The 18691-nt window shown below is 41.0% G+C and overlaps 1 protein-coding gene across 7 annotated transcripts; it reads left to right on the top strand.

Annotated features, from left to right (window-relative positions):
* Window positions 1–94: 94 nt before the first annotated feature.
* GYG2 (glycogenin 2) lies at window positions 95–18438 on the top strand. Of its 7 annotated transcripts, none has more exons than XM_087758866.1 (10): window positions 95–221; window positions 1169–1357; window positions 6992–7133; window positions 8891–9065; window positions 9708–9870; window positions 10440–10566; window positions 11486–11708; window positions 12891–13031; window positions 14760–14870; window positions 16862–18438. In XM_087758866.1, exons 2-10 carry the CDS (start codon window positions 1351–1353, stop codon window positions 17021–17023), a joined length of 1251 nt encoding a protein of 416 aa, XP_087614992.1. In that variant the 5' UTR covers window positions 95–221; window positions 1169–1350; the 3' UTR covers window positions 17024–18438. The 7 variants fall into 7 exon arrangements, with proteins under 7 accessions (XP_087614992.1, XP_087614994.1, XP_087614991.1 ...); XM_087758868.1 differs by lacking the exon at window positions 95–221 and adding an exon at window positions 466–480; XM_087758865.1 differs by lacking the exon at window positions 95–221 and adding an exon at window positions 874–946.
* Window positions 18439–18691: the final 253 nt, after the last annotated feature.

The following is an 18691-nucleotide window of genomic DNA, read 5'->3' as shown; positions in this document are numbered from 1 at the left end:
TTTATTATTTAGCTGGGTGACAAGTTATCAGACTGTGTGTACCCGTCGGGGTTATGATGGCTCCAGAGAAGCTAAGGTCCCTTAGCTCACGGTGAAATCCAATGTATCTGGGCTGCTGTAAGCCACGCTGGCGTCATCGCGCTCGTGCTCCAAGATCTTTTTTCCACCTTCTGCAATATTCACCGTCAAAGACACCGATGTTTTCCTCCGAGGGCTGCACGGTACAGTTTCCCCCAGCTCGTCCTTCTTCCTCTCCGGTTCTGCACAGCAGTGTGCATGGTGGGGGGGCTGCGTTGCAATCGAAAGAGCACGGGTGGCGGGACGCGGCCCTCACGCCCCCCGTCTCGTCACCCTGCCGCCTCGGCCCCCCGTCTCGTCACCCTACCGCCGCGGCCCTCCGGCCCCCGCAGGCCGCAGCTCCCCGCGCCGGCGGCCGGGCCGGGCGCTCCCCGCTGCCGGCGCGGCGGGTGCGCGGCCACGGTGCGGGGCGCTGCCTGCCTCCCACAGGGATTGCGCTTCTCCGTAACGGGGAGAACGGCGGAGAACGGCGCGGGGATGGGGGGGTCCCTCTCCTTCCCCGGCGCCCCCGGGCAGCCCGCAGGCAGCCTGCCGGGCGGCTGGCCCGAGAGGAGGCGCCGGAGGGCGGCTCTCTGGAGGTGCCGCTGGCACCCACCGCCCCCGAGAGCAGCGCGCAGGGGACGGGAAGGAAGGGGAAGGAAGAGGAGGGACGGCGAGGGGCGGCGAGGCCGCCAGCCCCCGCCATGACAGCAGGGCTCCCCGGGGCGCTGCCGCCCGCGCCGGGCGGGCCGCTTGGGCGCTGCCGCGCGGCGGCCAATGGGGCGGGAGCGTCGCGCCGCGCCGCCAGGAGGCGCCGTGGTGCCGCCGCCGCGCGTGGGGGGCGCCGGGCGTGGGGGCGCCGGGCGGGCCAGCCCCGGGCAGCGGGCAGGTGCGGGGCCCCTGTCAGAGGGCGGCTGCGGGGGCCGAGCTCCGGGCTTAGCGCTGCCTCGGGGGCAGGGCGCTGCGGGGGCGCACGGCGGGGCAGGGGGCGAGAGGAGAATGCCCCCTTGCAGGAAAGTCAGCGCCGGGAACGGGGGGCGGGGTGGGTCGGGTCGTGCCAACCCTCCCAAGTGGTGTCTGCCGCTAATGCCGTTTCTCTGCTGCTGCGCAGGAGTCCGTGCGAATATAATTCACCTACGACTGTCTTCAGCAGGAAAGAGGCTAATCCCATTCCGCGATTTACCGGGCCCGCCGCGAGCAGGTGAGGCGGCGGCGGAGGTGGGCGCCCTGGGCCTGGGCCTGGGCCTGGGCCTGGGCCGTGCCCCTGCCCCGCTGGCCGCCGCCCGCCGCAGAATGTCGGGTGAGTACCGCGGCTCCGGCCGCCGGGCTCTGCCTGAGGGGCCGCCGTCGCGTGTGGCAGCACCCCGCTTCGCCGGGGTCTGCAGGGCTGCACAGGCCGGTTCCCCCCAGGGCCTTCTCCCTCCTCGCACCCTGGCGCGGGCGAGGGTCTCTGGTGTTTCGTTATCAGCAGAGTACTGTGCTGTAATTAGCAGGCTCAGAGTAGGATTTAAACCATCTGGCTGGTGGGATGAAAGAGCTAAACTCATTTATGCGTTCTGCTTGTCGGTACAGATTGGCCTACCTAGGCCTCTGTGCGCTTTCCTGGGGGATCTGCAGGGTGACGGGCTGGGGTGGGCTCCCTCAGCCTGAGGCCGATTCAGAGAAACCTTTCTTGGGTCCCTTCATACACACCAGCGGCAGTCGTTTGTTCAAAGTTGTTCTTAAAGCCATGAGGGACTGGTTTAGGGCTAATGGCCCGGGGTGGGTGCAGGTGCTGTTTCGTTTCTTGAATGTGCTCTCAAAACTGAGGAAAAAGTTGGGCGGCAGCCCCCCGAAGTTGGGTTTGTTGAACCATTTGAAGGGTGTTGCGACATACCTCCTTGAGCATTCGGCCTGGTGGATCCCGAGTTTGAATTCATGTATGTGCACATCAGTGCTGGAGGAAGATGCAGAAAGGGAGTCTGCAAATTAAAGGATTAGAGGACTGTGGTGTTGTTTCATTTGTTGTTTTTTTTTTTTTTTTTTTTTGAAAGGAGGGTGGAAAGACATCTAATTTAATGTATCAAGTCCTCTGCTGTCTTTGGATTGCTTAAGCAATTACTACTATTTTTTTTTCAAACTGGCATGTTACTAGATTGGGACTAGTTTTGGGTGCTATGCCTTATGCTTGTTTGCATATTATAACATTGTTGCATTTGATTTTTCATAGAGATCATTTACTATCTGTTGAATAACAAAATTGCAGGGTCTTGAAGCAGAATGTAACTGTTCTTAACTGAAAAATATATAGTAAAAATACACAAAATGAGAAATAAGTCCTCTTTTGTAGCCTTCGAGGATAAGAGTCATAATCCTGTCTACTAAAATTCAGTATTGTTTTAATAAAGGATAAGAGACAGTCTGGTTTTGGATCAGGCAGAACTTTGTTAGACCGAGAGAAATATTGCATGCCATCAAATGTCAATTTCTATTTAGTTATGAAAAGGTCTGTGTAAAGTGTTGGTTGTGCCACCTTCATCAGTAATGTAAATGTTTCTACTCTTGGACCCAGAGCGAGGAAGCATGGGAATTAAAATTGCCAGCTGTATTTGATTACTATGGCAAGAACTGCATCTTTGCTGAAAACTTGCATAATAATTTCTGATGGTGCTCTGACATAGGTTATTGTCTGACATCATTATTCATTTTACCTACTTAAAACAAAATACTTCTTGACTGCTTTTAAGGTTCTGTGTGTCAGCTGGAGCAGAGCTTTCTGTTCCAAGTGCTTCTGATACACTTGTGCTAGGTCAGAGAAGTGAGAAGGCCTGTGGCTTTCTTTATCTTTACCATAGTCTAACACATCTTCACTGAGACATGCTTCTGGGGGAGGATGGATAGGGACCTATGTGGGGGGGGGGGTAACAAAATTGTTGTTAGAAAATGTGATGTGAGTTGGGGCTGTGTTACGTCATTGTTGCTTGGGATTTCAGAAAGGTGCTTTGGGCTTAGCGGGCGCGGGTCCAGACTGCAGCCTGCCCGTCCTGCAGGTTGTGTCTGAAGTAGAAACGGGGAGGTGACAAAAGAGCAACAGATGGTACCAGGGACGAATTTAAGAAAGCGATGACACAGCGTTGGTTCGTATGAATGGCAGCGCATAGCAGGGACCTAACCAGCCTGTTGGAGGCTTTTAGCTATTGGTTTATGTACTCTTATTTTTATGCATAAGACAGCAATGTGTTATTTAGAATATGCTTGTAGGAAAATTGTAGCACGTGAGTCTCTGGTCTCCTATGGCAATTTTGGAGTGGACAACCTGGCAAATTTGAGTTCTTACCCTAGGAACCACAGGTAGACCACATTTGTCCTTTCTCTGCCTATCAGGAGAAAGACCAAAATATGTTTAAAAAGCTATGTCTAGTGGGTTATGGAAAAAACCCCACCCTACTTAATCTTGTCTTGAAGCTGTCAGGTGCATGTGGTTCATTCAGTGCTGCTTGTTATAAGTCACTCCTGATTCTCAGAGGGTACCTGGTGTTTCTTCATTCTCTCTCTTCTTTTCTTTGAACATCAAAGTGAGCACCACCCTGTCTGCTTGCTGGTGTGGATTCGAAGTAAGGCTTTTAGGGGCCCTGTAATTGGTTTTCAGGCCTGTTGAAGAATTTTGCCTCTGGCAGCATTGTCAGAGGTACTACTGCTATGAGTAAGTAGCATAAGGAGTTCGTGATCTTGGCTAAAACACTGCAATTTTTCACGTAAAATCACCCTGACTGTAGTGACTCACATTACTTTTGCTGTCTTCTCTGTGTTGCTATCTGTAGCTGCAGAGTGGGCTCTAAAATAACACACCAAAGTTATTAGCTTGGTTTGTTCTGAGAGACTATTGTTAGGTATTAAAACTGAGGAGCCATTGCTGACAATAACGATTTCTAAATTTGCATCTTCATGTGCTGTGTGGTATTCCAGACAAGAGAAACGAGCAGATTTATAAATTCATGCATCATGTTTTTAATGAGATTCTAATCATACGCTTACTTTTCTTATAATTCACTGAGAGTCAATGGTATTAGCCATAGGGCTCCACAGCTTGAAAACAATTTGCTTGGAAACTTAATACTGTTCACACTAGGTGTTTTCCATGAAAAATCCTATTGTCATTCAGCACAAAGAATTGAAAGTTATGCATAAAGCTGTACTTGACACTTTAAAAAAATGCAGTTTCAATGAATTTTCAATACCTACACCCTTGGCCTTCAAACTTAAAAGATCAAATCTTTTGCATCTTAAAGTCAGTGAGTGAAACCCTCTGTACAATAGATTTAATGCAGCATTGTCCTTGATTTCAGTTAAATGGAAATTTTCAGGTAAAGGGTTTACTTTCACAGGCTTATATGAAAATCTGATCCTTAGTTTTCAGTTATAAAAATAAAATGTTTACTTACAGGGACAGAGTTCCAAAGAACTTTCTAAAGGAGGCAAGTCAAGTAACATTTCTTCCTTGAAAATGAGGATTAGATGAAAGAACAAGTAATGATATAATCTTTTGATTTTGAACTCCCTGTGGATCCTTAATGGGTTAATGATGCCCTTGTACGATTTTAAAATACCTAGGACATGTTTCTCTCTTTGCACCAGAAATTCTTTAATGTTGCATGTTTTCAGTCAAAAGTTTGGTTATCTATTTAATTATCTCTGTAATGATTAACTCCGTTAAGAAGGCTATAATATTTATCCTACATCTGATTCTCAAAAGAGAGAATTGTTTTCTTTTCTGTGTGAGGTATTAGCAAGAGTTTCTTAGAAGCTGTATTTGTTTGGCAGTTTGCTTCCTTCTGGTTATGACCACAACTTTAGCTCGAAAGGTACAGGGCATGAAAGCATATGTAGGATGTGGTAATTTGCCATACCAGCTTGCTGAACTATTTAATGAGTAGCTTGTGTATTTTTAGATGTATTACTTACGTAAAGATTCAGCTTCTGTAGCTAAAAGAATTTGCAGAAGCAATAAGAAGATTGTGTTCAGTTTTGTGGTTGTTATTTAAAACAGTATTTTAAGATTGAAACTCCCACTCATTCCACAGTTTGCTATTTTTTATTAACTTACTCCCCATGTTCCTCTCAGTAGTTGTTTTATTACCTTTATTTGGCTAAAGATGCCTGTTGCCTGACACAAAAGTGCTTTTTTTTGCTGACTCTTTGTGTCTCTTGAGAATAATTTTATTGCTAAAGTAGCCTTCAGTGGTGTTTTGTTTTGGTTTTTATGTATGCTTGTATTTACTCATTTAACCTTTTGGAAAATGGCAGTAGGAGCAGTTTACTTGCACAACTGTCCTTTTAAACCGCTCCATGTAAGCAACTCCTTATTCATCGTTTTCTGGAACACCCATAACTTGCTCGAGCTGTTATGATAATGGGAGATTTGAAAACTCCTTTTTTCATTTGCTTCTTCTGGGAATTGTGATTAAAAATGTTATTGGAATTTGCTTAGCTGAGGGATCTGCAAACTGTTTTAAGTTTGGGTGCATGATTCATTTTTTTTGGCCAAGTTTAATACTGCTGGGATTCTCCTGAGGTGCAGGGATCTGTTGCAGTGTCAGCAAATGTAAAGTGTATACGCTTGATTCGAATTCAGGTCTGGCTGGAGATGAATGGGAGGTAGGGCAAAAAGGAGGGAAGAAGACAGCACACCAGTGGGTCTGTGCTTCACTCTGGATTTGGAGGACGTGGAAAAATGAAAATACTTAGTACCTGAGAGCTTGTCACAGGCACCAACCATGCTTCGTTGCGTACCTTGATGTTAGGTTAGAGGTTTGAAATCATTCATTTTGGCAGCCTCTGGCTGAGGCAGCCATGGGGTCATTTGTTGGGTTCTCTGCAACTAGTTTTGTGAGATTCTTTCCTTGTCTCTCTCACAGAGCCTGGAAACTGTATGACAGGGTGTTTTTGTTGTTGTTATTCTTTGGTTGTTTTAATTTATTTAACATAATTGTTTGCCCATTAAGATGGTGGTGGTTTTAAACAAGTAGTTCAACACAAGTATTTATTGAAGCTCTGTAGAGCTCAGTGGAATTCCCCTCATCTGTGTGACCTGCTCATCTTGTTCTGGTTAATCTTGCAGCCTAGAAAGCTGAGGTCTTCCTTCTGCTCTGAGGATGCTGTTCACCTTGCTGAATCATAGGTTCTGGCTCTCCCCAGGAGAACCCTGATAACGGTGGTTCTGTCAGAGGGCAGAGCTGAAGAAGCAGCCCCTGGTGATACTGCCACGGGCCTGCTATCTCTACAAAATAATGATGTCTGCTATTGTGCAGGAGCATAGCTTGCTTTCTTTTTTATTGTAGGTTTTTTCCCATGTGTTTCTTGACAATGAGAAACTTTCCTAATTTTCTTGGAGTTACTTGAGGTAGGGATCCTTAGCTTCTAGCCAGAACCAGTTACTCCCGTACAAAGTGGAATGCCTGTTAGGTTGATTCAGTGAGGTCATGAAAAGAAGGACATTTCTGGCTAGTACTTAACATCCTGTTTTTTTCCTTAGCTTTTGGCACTGTATAAACAGGAACATTTTCCTTATTGGTTGTATTATACTATGTTAGTTAAATGCAAAATCTAAATATTTACAGATTGGCTTTTCTGATTGATTGACATTATATTTAGGCAATAAGACTTGGGGAATTATTTGTTTAAGGTTAATCCAAAAACTTCATACCTGTTATTACATAAATCAGGCAAACAAAAAATAACAAAATTCAGAAACATACATTCTGCAGTCACGTTCACTGGATTTTCTATTCAGTTGTGTCTTTTGGGGGAGCTTGGGAAAGAAAAGAGCTTATCACAGGAACTGCAGGTTGTTGTAAGCTGCAGCCTGTTGGTTAGTTGGAGGAGAGAGATTGTAGGAACCTGCCAAAAGAGTTTATGTTAAAGCTGTAAAGTGACTCTTCTGAATATTTGCTCACAGTAACAGATCAAGCCTTTGTGACCCTTGCTACCGATGATGTGTACTGTCAAGGCGCTCTGGTTCTCGGACAGTCATTGAGGAACCATACGACATCTAGAAAATTGGCAGTACTAATTACACCAGAGGTTTCCAGTGGGATGAGGTAAGGATTCATGTGTTTTTGGAGGTTGATAAGATGGAACAATAAACAACAGCATGAAAGACTTTAATAGGCTTCCTGTGGATTTCACAGCATTATGTCTAGAAGTTCCCCCTTGGCTAGCAATTTCTGAGACGAGTCCCCAATAGCATCCATGATAAAATCGTAAGCCTAATAAGAATTCACTTGCAAAAAGTAGAACTTGTGGCTGGAAGTTGTCTTAAGCCCATAATTGGGAACATAAGCTGAAAGTTTAGGAACTAAGGTTTTAGCGTCTTGCTTTTGAGCCGAAATAAAGGCACTACTGTTTTTTCCCCAAGTGTTTCTCTTTTAGAAAGAGCAAGATACATGATGAGCTGTGACATCAGCACTCTCCAAAAACCTTAGGGGCTGAGTTTCAGATGACTAATCTTCTTAAAATATTGGTGCATGGCTACCATGATGAGAAATGAATTTATTTTTGCCCTTTTTTTTTTTTAATCACTTTCCACTTTGGGTTGTGATGCTACAGGCACTACAGAATTGCATGTACAGAAATCTCATTAGATCTGTTGAACTCAAGCCCTGTTATTTGGAGGACTGTGTTGCTTATTAAAAGGAACATGACATGTCATAGCTACTTAAACTCTTAGTTCTGCTATGGCTTAGGAAGTGTGCAAGCTTCTGATTTCTGTGTGCCTTGTGAAAGTATTTGCAGTGCATCTGGCACAAGAAATGTATTTTCCCATTTTTGCTGTGATTAGATGTACAGAAATCTGTTTTTACATGTTTTCTGAGGTATGGATTTTGTCAGAACACTGTAACCTTTCTGAGGGAATACTGTGTACATTTGACACCTGGGTGGATACTAAGTCTCTCAGTTTTTTCATCCCCATTCAGTGGGGGGAAAAACCTTTATAATGTATTTTTAAATCAAGGATAGCATTTAAATAAAAGTACATCACTGAAGTATGCATCTAAAAATCTGTACCTACTTTTAATTCTTTCCCAATTAACTCCTGTCCCTTGAAGATCAGTCAAGCAAAAGCTGATGGCTCTGAAATCTAGATAATCGGCACAGCCTTTTCTTTTTCTGTGTTTGTATGACATCCAGGACTTTGTAGTTAATAGTGTAATGTGAATAAATAAGCTGTGTTTGAAGCACTTTTTTCTTGTTTCTTGAAGGAAAGTTACCTACTTTGGTATTACCTATAAAATTCTCATAAAAGATACGCATAGAAAAAAAGATGTCTTCCTTAAAGTCTCATTTGAAATGATTGGTAGTAGTGAGCAAGTATATATTGCCTGTTTAAAAAGGTGCAGTTTTGAAGCTGCGTTTAGTTGGGCATAATAGGTGCAAATGACTGTGCTGACAGGGCATGCCACATCCTGTGCAGTGCATAGGGAACACAGTATGGTGCTGTTCTTCAGAGACAATTGTGCAGGATGAAAGCTGCTTTAATTTCTGTTGGTGTTTCTACAGGAGATTAAGTAACTAAAATAAGGATTGGTTTCTCCTCCATACAGCATCTGTTGCTTTTGAGATGTGTTGGCTCCGTAGTGGAAGAGGCGATGGTTTATGGCCCAATAGCTGCCACTTCAGCAGACTGTTTACAAGGACTTTTCACTTTTGACTTCTCACTCTAACCAATCAATCTAGCCTTTGTTATTGTCATAAAAAATGCTGTGCTGTGTGTCACTGTTTTCATGCCAGAAGTGAACTCTGATGAACCTCGTTAAATTCCCTTCTTTCTCTCCACTTCTGTTTCTTGCTCTGGTAGGTCTGTCCTCCGCAGCGTGTTTGACGAGGTAATTGAGGTGGATGTGCTTGACAGTGCTGACTCAGTCCGTTTGGCTCTGATGCAGAGGCCAGAACTGGGTGTAACCTTCACTAAGCTTCGCTGTTGGACTCTTACTCATTATAGCAAATGTGTCTTCATGGATGCAGACACTTTGGTGAGTAGATCAGGAGCTGTGGAAACGTTTGTGTCTGTCTTAAAGAGCTACTCTGAGTGTGGGATGCTTCCTTACCAGGCAGCCTGCTGGCCTATGAAGTGACCAGATTTGCTGGTGGTCACAAGGTCGTAGGAGCTCCAGCTGGCATGTTTTGGCCATGCTCGCAGTTTTGCTGGCTGCATAGCAATAAATGCTGTTTTGAGAGTAGCCTGAGGATTGTCCTCAAAAGATATCACAAACACACTCTATGCAAATGGGCTTCTGACAGATGTTTAAAATAGATCTCTGTCATACACTTGCGTTTGGACTTATTCTGGTCAGGAAGGCAGGCCAGTTTTAAAATGGAGGTATGGTATGTTATAATATTTAAAGGGACCTTTTGGAAGGTCTCTGAGGCTCATGAAGTAATTTCAGAGGGTTTGTGCTTTTATCAGAGAAGTCATGGAGAACCACAATTAATGTTACCTTGTTATATTAAAAATAGAGCTTCTGACCCCTAGCGTATTTTGCATTGCCCCTGCTCTTATGCTCTGCAAGCATTTGGCCAAACTAGCAACTTACTCCATTGGTACTAATTTAGCTACTCAGGCTCTAGAAAAACATTTGCTCTAACAATTTTTCTTTTTTCCTACTGTCTCTAAGGTGCTTTGCAATGTTGATGAATTGTTTGATCGAGAAGAGTTTTCAGCAGCTCCTGATTCTGGCTGGCCTGACTGCTTTAATAGTGGTGTATTTGTGTTCCGACCTTCTTTGAAAACTTACAACCTACTGCTCCAGTTTGCTGCTGAACATGGCAGCTTTGATGGTAAGGGGCAAAGCATAAGGGATGAAGTGCAAGACATTAGGTTCCTTCTCAGTAAGGTGTTTTTCCGTAATTTTCATGGTATCTGAAGGGAAGGAATGGAGGAAGGCAGGAGTTCTTTGGGCTTTATGTAATTGCGTCCCCCCCAAAATTTAAGGCGCAGACCTTCGCCTCTTACACTGTACTTAAGACCCGTTGACTTATTGTGGACTGTGTTTCCCAAAAAGTGCGATGAAGCAACATTGTGTCTGAGTCTTGCTCAGTAAGTTTTAATTTTGCTGTCTGGTTTAGGAAAGAGAAATACAGCTGATCTTCAGTCTTCTGCTCTGAGGGAGACCAAAACTCTTTCCTACTCCCTTCTTCATATATTACAATAGGACTCCATTTACACTGAGCTTGCATCGGAGCAGACCAGGTATTATTCACTTGTACCTGCTCACGTGGCCATATTGTCAAATCCAAGTTGCAGTCCCATGAACACACCAGTCTCACTTCCATCCTTGGACGTGAAATTTTGACATAAATTTGAGAGCATGCATAATTATGGTAAAACCGTTTTATATATTCTTTAGGAGGTGATCAAGGCTTGTTGAATAGCTTCTTCAGCAACTGGGCAACAGCAGATATTGGCAAACACTTACCTTTCCTCTATAACTTAAGCAGCAGTGCTGTATACACCTATGTTCCTGCTTTCAATCAGTAAGTAGTAACACTTTTGACTGACTGTAGACCCCTGTCGTTTGTTAACAAACATTCTGTTATGAGAGAGAATAATGGCACATTCTGTTAATTATAAATTACAGTAGTCACAAATGATGTTATGTAAAAATCATGCAGTAGAAGTGTAAATGCTATGTGAATGTCTTGCGTCTGGACACAGAGAGAGTCCCAGAGCTGGCTACACTGTCTCATATGTTGTTTCAGAGAAGCTTTTCTCATGTTTGAAAAGATGTAGATGACTTTAGCATTAGGTTCTGACAGCTTTACTTTGAAAGTTGTTCCCTTTTTTCCCAGTCAGTTCTATGGGAAACAGTTCTGGTTTGGTTTTTTTTTATTTTTTTAAACCATTTCTTAGCTTCTTCTGTGACACAAAATTTGTGCTAGTAATTAATATGACTTCAGACAATGCAGTTAGAGAAACTTCTGGCAGAAGGCAAGTTGGGTTTAGGGTGTCATGAGTTAGTGTTGCAGTTGCACAAAACACTTACTGGAAGGTGAACTTAGGACGATGTATTTATTAGTAATTTTTAATATGGGATCAGTAATAACCAATTTTGTTGATTCAACGTTTGAAGTGGTATTTATTTGTTTGTGAACAGAGTATGCAGGAGGACTGGAAATGGTACTGCATAAGCCTGTCATGTTCCGTCATGAACTTTTCTACTAGAACCAGCAGCTGAAAGAAAATGGCAATGAAGCCTTTTGTTTTCTGTATGCTAAACGAGATACCTTAAACTAATAAGATAGAAAAAATATTAATATATATACTCATATTGAAAGTGTTGGTGTTGCAAAATGTTGAAATTACCTCACCAGTGAGAGTAAGCATGTTTCTTTAGCAGTTTGTGTAGGCTAAAAAAATATTTAATGCATAGACCTGTATGTTTAATCTCTACAGTTTTGGTAGAGATGCCAAAGTGGTTCACTTCTTGGGAGCAACAAAGCCCTGGAACTACAAATACAACCGTCAAACAAAGAGAGTTATGCAGGATGGCACCACGTCTGGATCTTTTCATCAGCTGTCGTTTCTTGCCCTCTGGTGGAATATATACAGTGCCAGTATATTGCCTTTGTTAGAAAAACTTCAAAAGATGGAAGAATCAGAATCTGAGGAATGCAAGGTAACTAATAAAGAGTTAGTGGGAATATGCTAGAATCACAAGAAAAACTCTGAAAATTATGTCTTTGCTAGAGGAAGGAATTACATGAAAAAACATAATATCTGTTGATTTGTAGTAGCAGTGATTGCTTCTAGAAGCATCTAAACTAGCAGTTTAGAAAGGATTTTTTTGTACTATTGGCTTTCTGAAGATTTCTCCCAGCCCCCTTCTTAATTGGTGAGAGTTTGTATGGGAATGTATGTGTACAGATTCTGCAAATTAAACACAAAGTATGATACATATTAGCCAGAGAAGGTGATAATTTGGCTATGAAACAGACTTTTGACTTTTTGAAGCTAAGCTAGTGTAGACTATCAAACTAGCCCTTGAGCTATAGCAAAATTTTCCTTTTCAGAACTGCATTATAACTTGTTTTATGAGGGTCATAACAAATCAATCAGATTTGCAAAGGCAGTGTTAATTACGTTTAGGATGTTACATTCAGTACTCCTATGTCATCAAGCATTTACTGAGCTCTTTACACTTGTTTTTTTTCTTCAAAGGAAGTGCAGCAATGTATGATTTCCATAAATAGAATAAAAAAAATCTGTTGATAAATAAATGATTTCTTGGAGACCAGCAGCATAAAATAATGAGTAGGAGAAGTACAATTTTTAATTTTGTATCCAGACATGATGATTTAGATCACTTTTATGGATATGTAAATACTTTCTTAATGTTTTTTTTAATATTAGACTATTACCATCATTGAACTAATTGCATAGTTCCATAAGATCAGTTGAACAATTACCATCAAAGCCCCAGAGAGGAATTTGGTTTGTTAACCTCATGACGAATTGGAAAGAAGAGGAAGGAATAGGTAGTTTTTGATCTCCTGCTTTAACATGCTTTAATTTTTAAGAAATTGCGCAGTAAAGAAATATTTCAGCCACGGTAACGTGAAGGTGGAAATACCTGTTAGATTTACCTCCTGATGATGCTGTGTCACGGAGGCTGACATACTCATGAGTGCAAAAATCTAAATTGCAACATGTTTTGAATCTGGGACTACAAACATTTTTGAATTTATTAACTTATTCCTTTAATGCTGAGGTCCCTGTAAGGAAGTGAAACTGTTGCAAATAAGATATTAATTTCCTGCAAAATTGCATTTAAGTGGTGAGATGTTCTTGTTTTTCTTAGCACATTTTCAATGGAGTTGAAATTACACTGAAAAAGGTCAGTCCTTCTGTGGCCAATTCGCTGCAAATGCCTGTGCTTCCAGAGCAGACATATGAAATATATCCCACAACATGTTCACCTGAGGAACTCACTTTCAAAGCTGTAAGTATGTTGTATATTACTATATGCAGTAACAAAGTAAAATGATCTACTAAAATGAGATTATTTTTTTTTTTAATTATGCTTCTGATCTGGGAGACTATATGTTCTTCAATTTAGCTGTAGCTATTGCATTTTCTTGCTAGCATCAGAAATAGTCTAAAGAATATTTATTTTCTTTAATCTTTAGTCATGCATGCATGACGTGTCTGGAGGTTGAAAGAGTTTTTGTTGAATTTTACAAAGAGATTGCTTATTGAAAGTTGTTAGGTACTTAATAAAGTGTAATATAAAAAAATTTTGTTACCAAACTAATCATTTGAATATTAATACTCTTGTGAACTAATATATTTAAAACTAGAATCCTTTCTATCATTCCTCTGTAGGAATTATTGGGTTTTTTTCCCAGAAGTGTTGACTCGGAAAACTGTTCCCCAAATTTCTGTGATTTGGGCAACAAGGAGTGTCTTAAAATAATCCACTGATGAACATTGCAGGGGTCCTGGTTCTTTTGTCACTCTTCTTGTATGTGGGTGTTTCTGTTGCACTGAATCCCCTTATTTTATGCAGGAATTAAGTTGGACATAATAGCACAATGTTTCTGCAGCTGTAAGTCGTTATGTGTTGTACGATAAACTATGCTACAGCAAGGTACAATTGGGAGAAAATAAAATTAATGTTCTAATGTCATCTGCTATTGTAACTTGTGGATTACTCTCCAGTACGATGGAGACAGTCTTTATTATGTTCAGTGCTTCACCCTTTAGACTATAGTTACTCCATAAAGTAAAACGGTAGTCTTCCTTGCTTTTCCACCCTGAGTGTGGAAGGGCTGAAGGAAAATTGCAAACCTTCGAGCTCTATAATTTAAGAATAATTTTTTTGCAAAGGATGTGTTACCTTGTGTGCCGCATGCATCTGACTCCATTGGAAATGCTCAAACCAAGAGGGACGCATTTTCAAAATGTTTGTTAGGGGTAAAAAAAAAATCATAATGTTCATGTAAATTAGTGTCATTCAAATTTAAATTTCTTTAATTTTTTTATTACTAGATTGGTTTATGAGAAGGTCATATTAATTAGAAATTAATAGCCTGATTATCTCCTTACTTAGGAATACCATCATTCCACTTTTTGTTGGTTAGCTTCAGTAGTCTTGTGGGATTGTTGTGGTTTTGGTGGAAGAGACTTCAGAATGGGGTCTGTCTACTCATTTATGTTTTGCTCTCTGGCAAAGGCAAATATTTGGGGCAGTATTTTTGGGGCAGTCTATTTACCTCTGTTTTGCAATTCATTGTTCTCTTCTCATTCTATACATACAAAAAGCTCATGAGTTATAGAGCAAGCTATTATCCTACAATGAGATTTTTCTCATTGAAGTTTGGCCTTGTGGATGGTAGGCATCTACTGGAAGCTAGCTTTCCAGGCGGTTTCTGTAGTCACTGAAGAATGACAGCCACTCTTGAACCTATTTTAGGATAAGATGAGCTGCCCTCTGGAGGTACTTATCCTAGATTGATTATCGTAGGAGCTTAGATTCAATGCCATTTTGATAGCTAAAACTGGGCGAGATGAATTTTGTCCTTGGTGATAATGTGTTTCGTTCCTTTTCCTCCCATCCCCTACTTTCCTCTACTCCAAGACTGAAATCAATTTGTATTGTATGAATTCTCATGTTAAGAAAACTATGAAAAAATATTCTCCTAATAAAACCTCAGTGGCTGTATTTTAGCAACCTGTATGTGAAGTTGAACAAAGCGGTTCTAACGTCCATCTCTCTGAGCCCGGCAGACCTTCAGAACAACTTGTGTTTCATCCTGCGTTTCAGGAAACCTCAGAACTGGTACATGTAGCTTTCTGCATTGTACATCTGTTGATAATTGCATGCATGTCTTTGCTGCCAACATAATTTTGGGAAATCTCAACTAATCATGATGCAATGTGCAAATAAATTATTGAATCTTTTAGCTATATCTAACTCCTTAACTGCTTCCAATACTGGGGTGTGATCCCTTTCTATCAGTTGTACTTCTAGTTTTTAAATGTATATTTTCCTGTGCTAGCCCGCAAATAATAAATACATGGTATTAACTGCAGTTCTCCAATACTAATACAAGCAAAGCTGTTTGGTTTTTTTTGTTCTGTTTTTTTTTTTCCTGGGTTTTTTGTTTGTTTGTTTTTGCTTGTTTTTTGTGGGTTTTTTTTGTTTTTTTTTTGTTTTTTTTTGTTTTTTTTATCTGCTGAAGTGATGTTTCCAAGCAAGTGGAAAATGAACGTACAGTGAGTCAGGCATGAAGCCTAAGCTACTAGGCTCTCCTTTGTGATCTTGCACTGCATTTGTCTGTGGGCAGTGTGACAGCAGTGCCAGACTTGGCGTTGATGGGGCTGACAGACTGTCAAGGAGTTGTATCTTGTAAGGTACACAACACAGCCATTTTCCTAATGAGGCCTTTTGTATGATTGTGAAGCTCTACGGAGAAATACTTTAAGACTGAGAAACAAAACTATGGGTGAAACTGTAGCTCCTGTGCAGCCAGGGGTGTTTGGGCCCTAGCTAAAATTCTTCATTTCTAAAAACATGATGATTCCTGTCGTCTTGTTTATGGCATCTAAAACTGTGGATAAGGCTTGCCAATGGTAAAGAAAGGAATCTTCATGCATTACTGCAGTCACATGTATACAAAGCCTGAAAAATAAATACCAAGTATTGTTCAATATTCAGATGTACAGGGAGCAAGCATGCTCTTCAGAGTATTTATTCATGTTTCAAGTCATGTACAGAGTGGGAGTCAGGTGGTGACACCTATGGAAGGATGCAGTTGCCTAAGCCTATAGTGTCATGTTGGCTGTTTGAAATACCTTACCTGGTCTGCAGGTGCAGGTCTTGCACAAGTCCTGTGCCTTATCTGCCCCAGATCAGCAGATGTAATGGATTTAGGCAGTAAACTGCATTTAGGCAGTTTAAGCTACTGATTCCTGCCCATTAAGTTCTATTCTGAAACATTTTTGTATTGAATTTTGAGAGCTTCGCTGGAAGGCCATCCTGGCCGATAAAAATTTTGTTTATAACATGAGATGAGTTGTTTGCCTTGGTGTAGTACTGAAAGCAGGTTTTCAGTAGCTGCCTTGATTAGTCCTTGTTATATTTCATCTTTATTATTGGTTATAATTGTTGGGATGTTCCGGTTTTACTGGCATGGGTCTATCATGGGCACAGTTTTTGGGTTATGTGGTTGAATTATCATTAATCATATGTCTTGCATTTGTGCAGCTATGATAACTTGGTCTTGAACGAGGATTCACAATTTTGGACCGTCATTCAAAATGAACTAGTTACTGGTATAATGAATAGTGTCAATCTTTTAACTTAATTTATATGGGTAATGTGTCTCACATCTGCTAAATAATACTGGTCTTAATGGAGATCAGATAAAACGAATGACCAAAAATTCTAGGAACTTGTGTTCACGTGGAAGCCTGTTGAAGACAAAATTTGCACAGATACATGGTTACACTTTATCGTAGGAAATATTCTACTCTAAGCAGGCTGTATTTGTAATATTCTCATTGTGTTGTTGCTGAGTATGCCAAAGTCTGAGTTGAGACAAGTAAAGTAAATGTTTGGTATGTTCAAAGATGCTATGACAAGTAGTAAAAGCATGGGAAAATGAGATCACATTATCAAAACACGAATGAATGTTTGAATAGTGTTTGTTTTATTGTTTTAACTGGGACCATACAGAGCAGAAGTTTGACATTTAAGGTTTAACTTCACAGCACTGAAATGAGAACAACCAAATGACTGTTTTCCCACTGTTCTGCTTCTTCCCATAGAACGAGGTTGCACATTCTGTTTCAGAGCTGTCTATTCACTTCAAACCAGAAGAACCAAGTCCTGAAGATGAACGGAGAAAATGGGAGGAAGGGCGTATGGACTATATGGGGAAAGATGCTTTTGAACATATCAAAAAGAAATTGGATGCATTTTTACATTAAGATGGAGTGTACTGTAATGGTCATCACTATCTATGTTTCTTCTATAAATGCAATCCTTGAATACTTGGCTATCTCCATAGCTTATTTGACACCGAAGTTAGAGGTAGATATAGATCCTCATATATTTTGAGGGAAGATTAACAGATACAGACTCTTGTTTTACAACTGTTAAGTGTGCCTCATCTTTATTGTTATGTGTCTCATCTTCATTGTTCTCCCATAGTGCCTTCTGAAGTATAATGAATGATACCCTCTGAGTTCAAACTCTCATATTTATCACTCTTTCATGCTCTTCCCCGTAGCATTCTGCAGAAACAGTCGTGAGAGTGAAACGTGTTGGAAGTTGAGATTATTTCACAAGGCGAGATTGTTTCAAAAGTACTTTACCTTTTAGAAGATGCTATAAAACTATTTAAATGAAAACCTTGTTCCTGAAACCAAGTTAACACTTTCAACAGCAACCATAGTGTAGACATAGGAGAAGAAAGTGAGGAGATGAAATCTTGGCCTCACAGAAGTCTGAGACAAAACTTTTTAATTTAAGTATACGTAGGATTAGAGGAAATTCAGACTTTGAGATCACTAGTGGATGTTCTCCCTATTTATAGCAAGCTGCTCATCTTTGTCACCAGCGTGATGAAGTGTGGCCTAAAACTCTTCAGGCAGACTAATAATGTATGTTAACCTTTTATATTGTTGCTATAGGATACTGTTGTTTTTTTAAATATTGTTAGCTTTACTTGCATATTCAGAGGTGCGTAGTCAGAGGAAGAAATGCTGACACTATGGCATAAATCTTCTGGTGCTTTATATCAATTTGTTTACAGCACTTCAAACTGCAGTTGACAAAGGCATTCTTCTCATTTAGTGTGGCTGCGCCATATTGCAGGCAGTTTGAGTGCAACCAAAAACACAATTGGCACTTGTTTTAGTAAACAGGCCCTTTGAAGATCTTTTAAACAATAGCTGTGTGTGGGAACTAATAAATCTGTGAGTGTAGTTCCAGAAAAATCTACTGATGAGGCTCCATTATGTTAAGCATACTTATGGGGGATTGCTTTGTGAATTTGGGTATTTAAATTGGACTAATCTCAGCAAGTTTGTCATAACAAACAAGGAAAAAGAAACACTTTGAAAGAAAGAAGCTTGACAGGCATGCTAATATGATAACAGATTTGACACAGTTATAATGCCAATCAGTATTGGAATAAGAATTCTGTAGTGCTGATGCAGGGCTTGAAACATGTTTCAGTCTTAATATGTCACCAATTTTGGTACAGATATACCTAATGAAATAACTTGGGAATGCTGTTTAAAAAGCAATGATGTAACGTTATGCATCAGAGCAAGGGATTGCCATAGATGCTAGTGGAGAAAAAGGCAGGGTAGGAGGGAAGGAATTTTTGTTTCTTTTTCCTCCATTAAAAAGGAGGGGGGGGGGGGGGGGAGCGGGGGGGGCAGGGAATAACTTGCACAAATTAAGACAGGAAGGAAAGAGTCAAAAGGTCCCTTAAAGGAAGAAAAAATTAAGTATTTTAGAATTAATTTCTAATATTCACCGTAGCGGATTTGCTTTTACTTCAGTGGAGTATTTCTGATTTCATCTAGTTCTTTATTTCTCATTTATTCTAAGCACTCTTAAAGTGGCAATCTCTTTGGTGGGTCTGC

This window comes from Nipponia nippon, unplaced genomic scaffold (genome assembly GCF_047370975.1).
Source record: "Nipponia nippon isolate SJK-2023a ecotype South Korea unplaced genomic scaffold, ASM4737097v1 scaffold_2, whole genome shotgun sequence".
NCBI classification, from domain to species: domain Eukaryota; kingdom Metazoa; phylum Chordata; class Aves; order Pelecaniformes; family Threskiornithidae; genus Nipponia; species Nipponia nippon.
The sequence above is the reverse complement of the archived record's forward strand: the minus strand, read 5'-3'. Positions and strand labels throughout refer to the sequence as shown.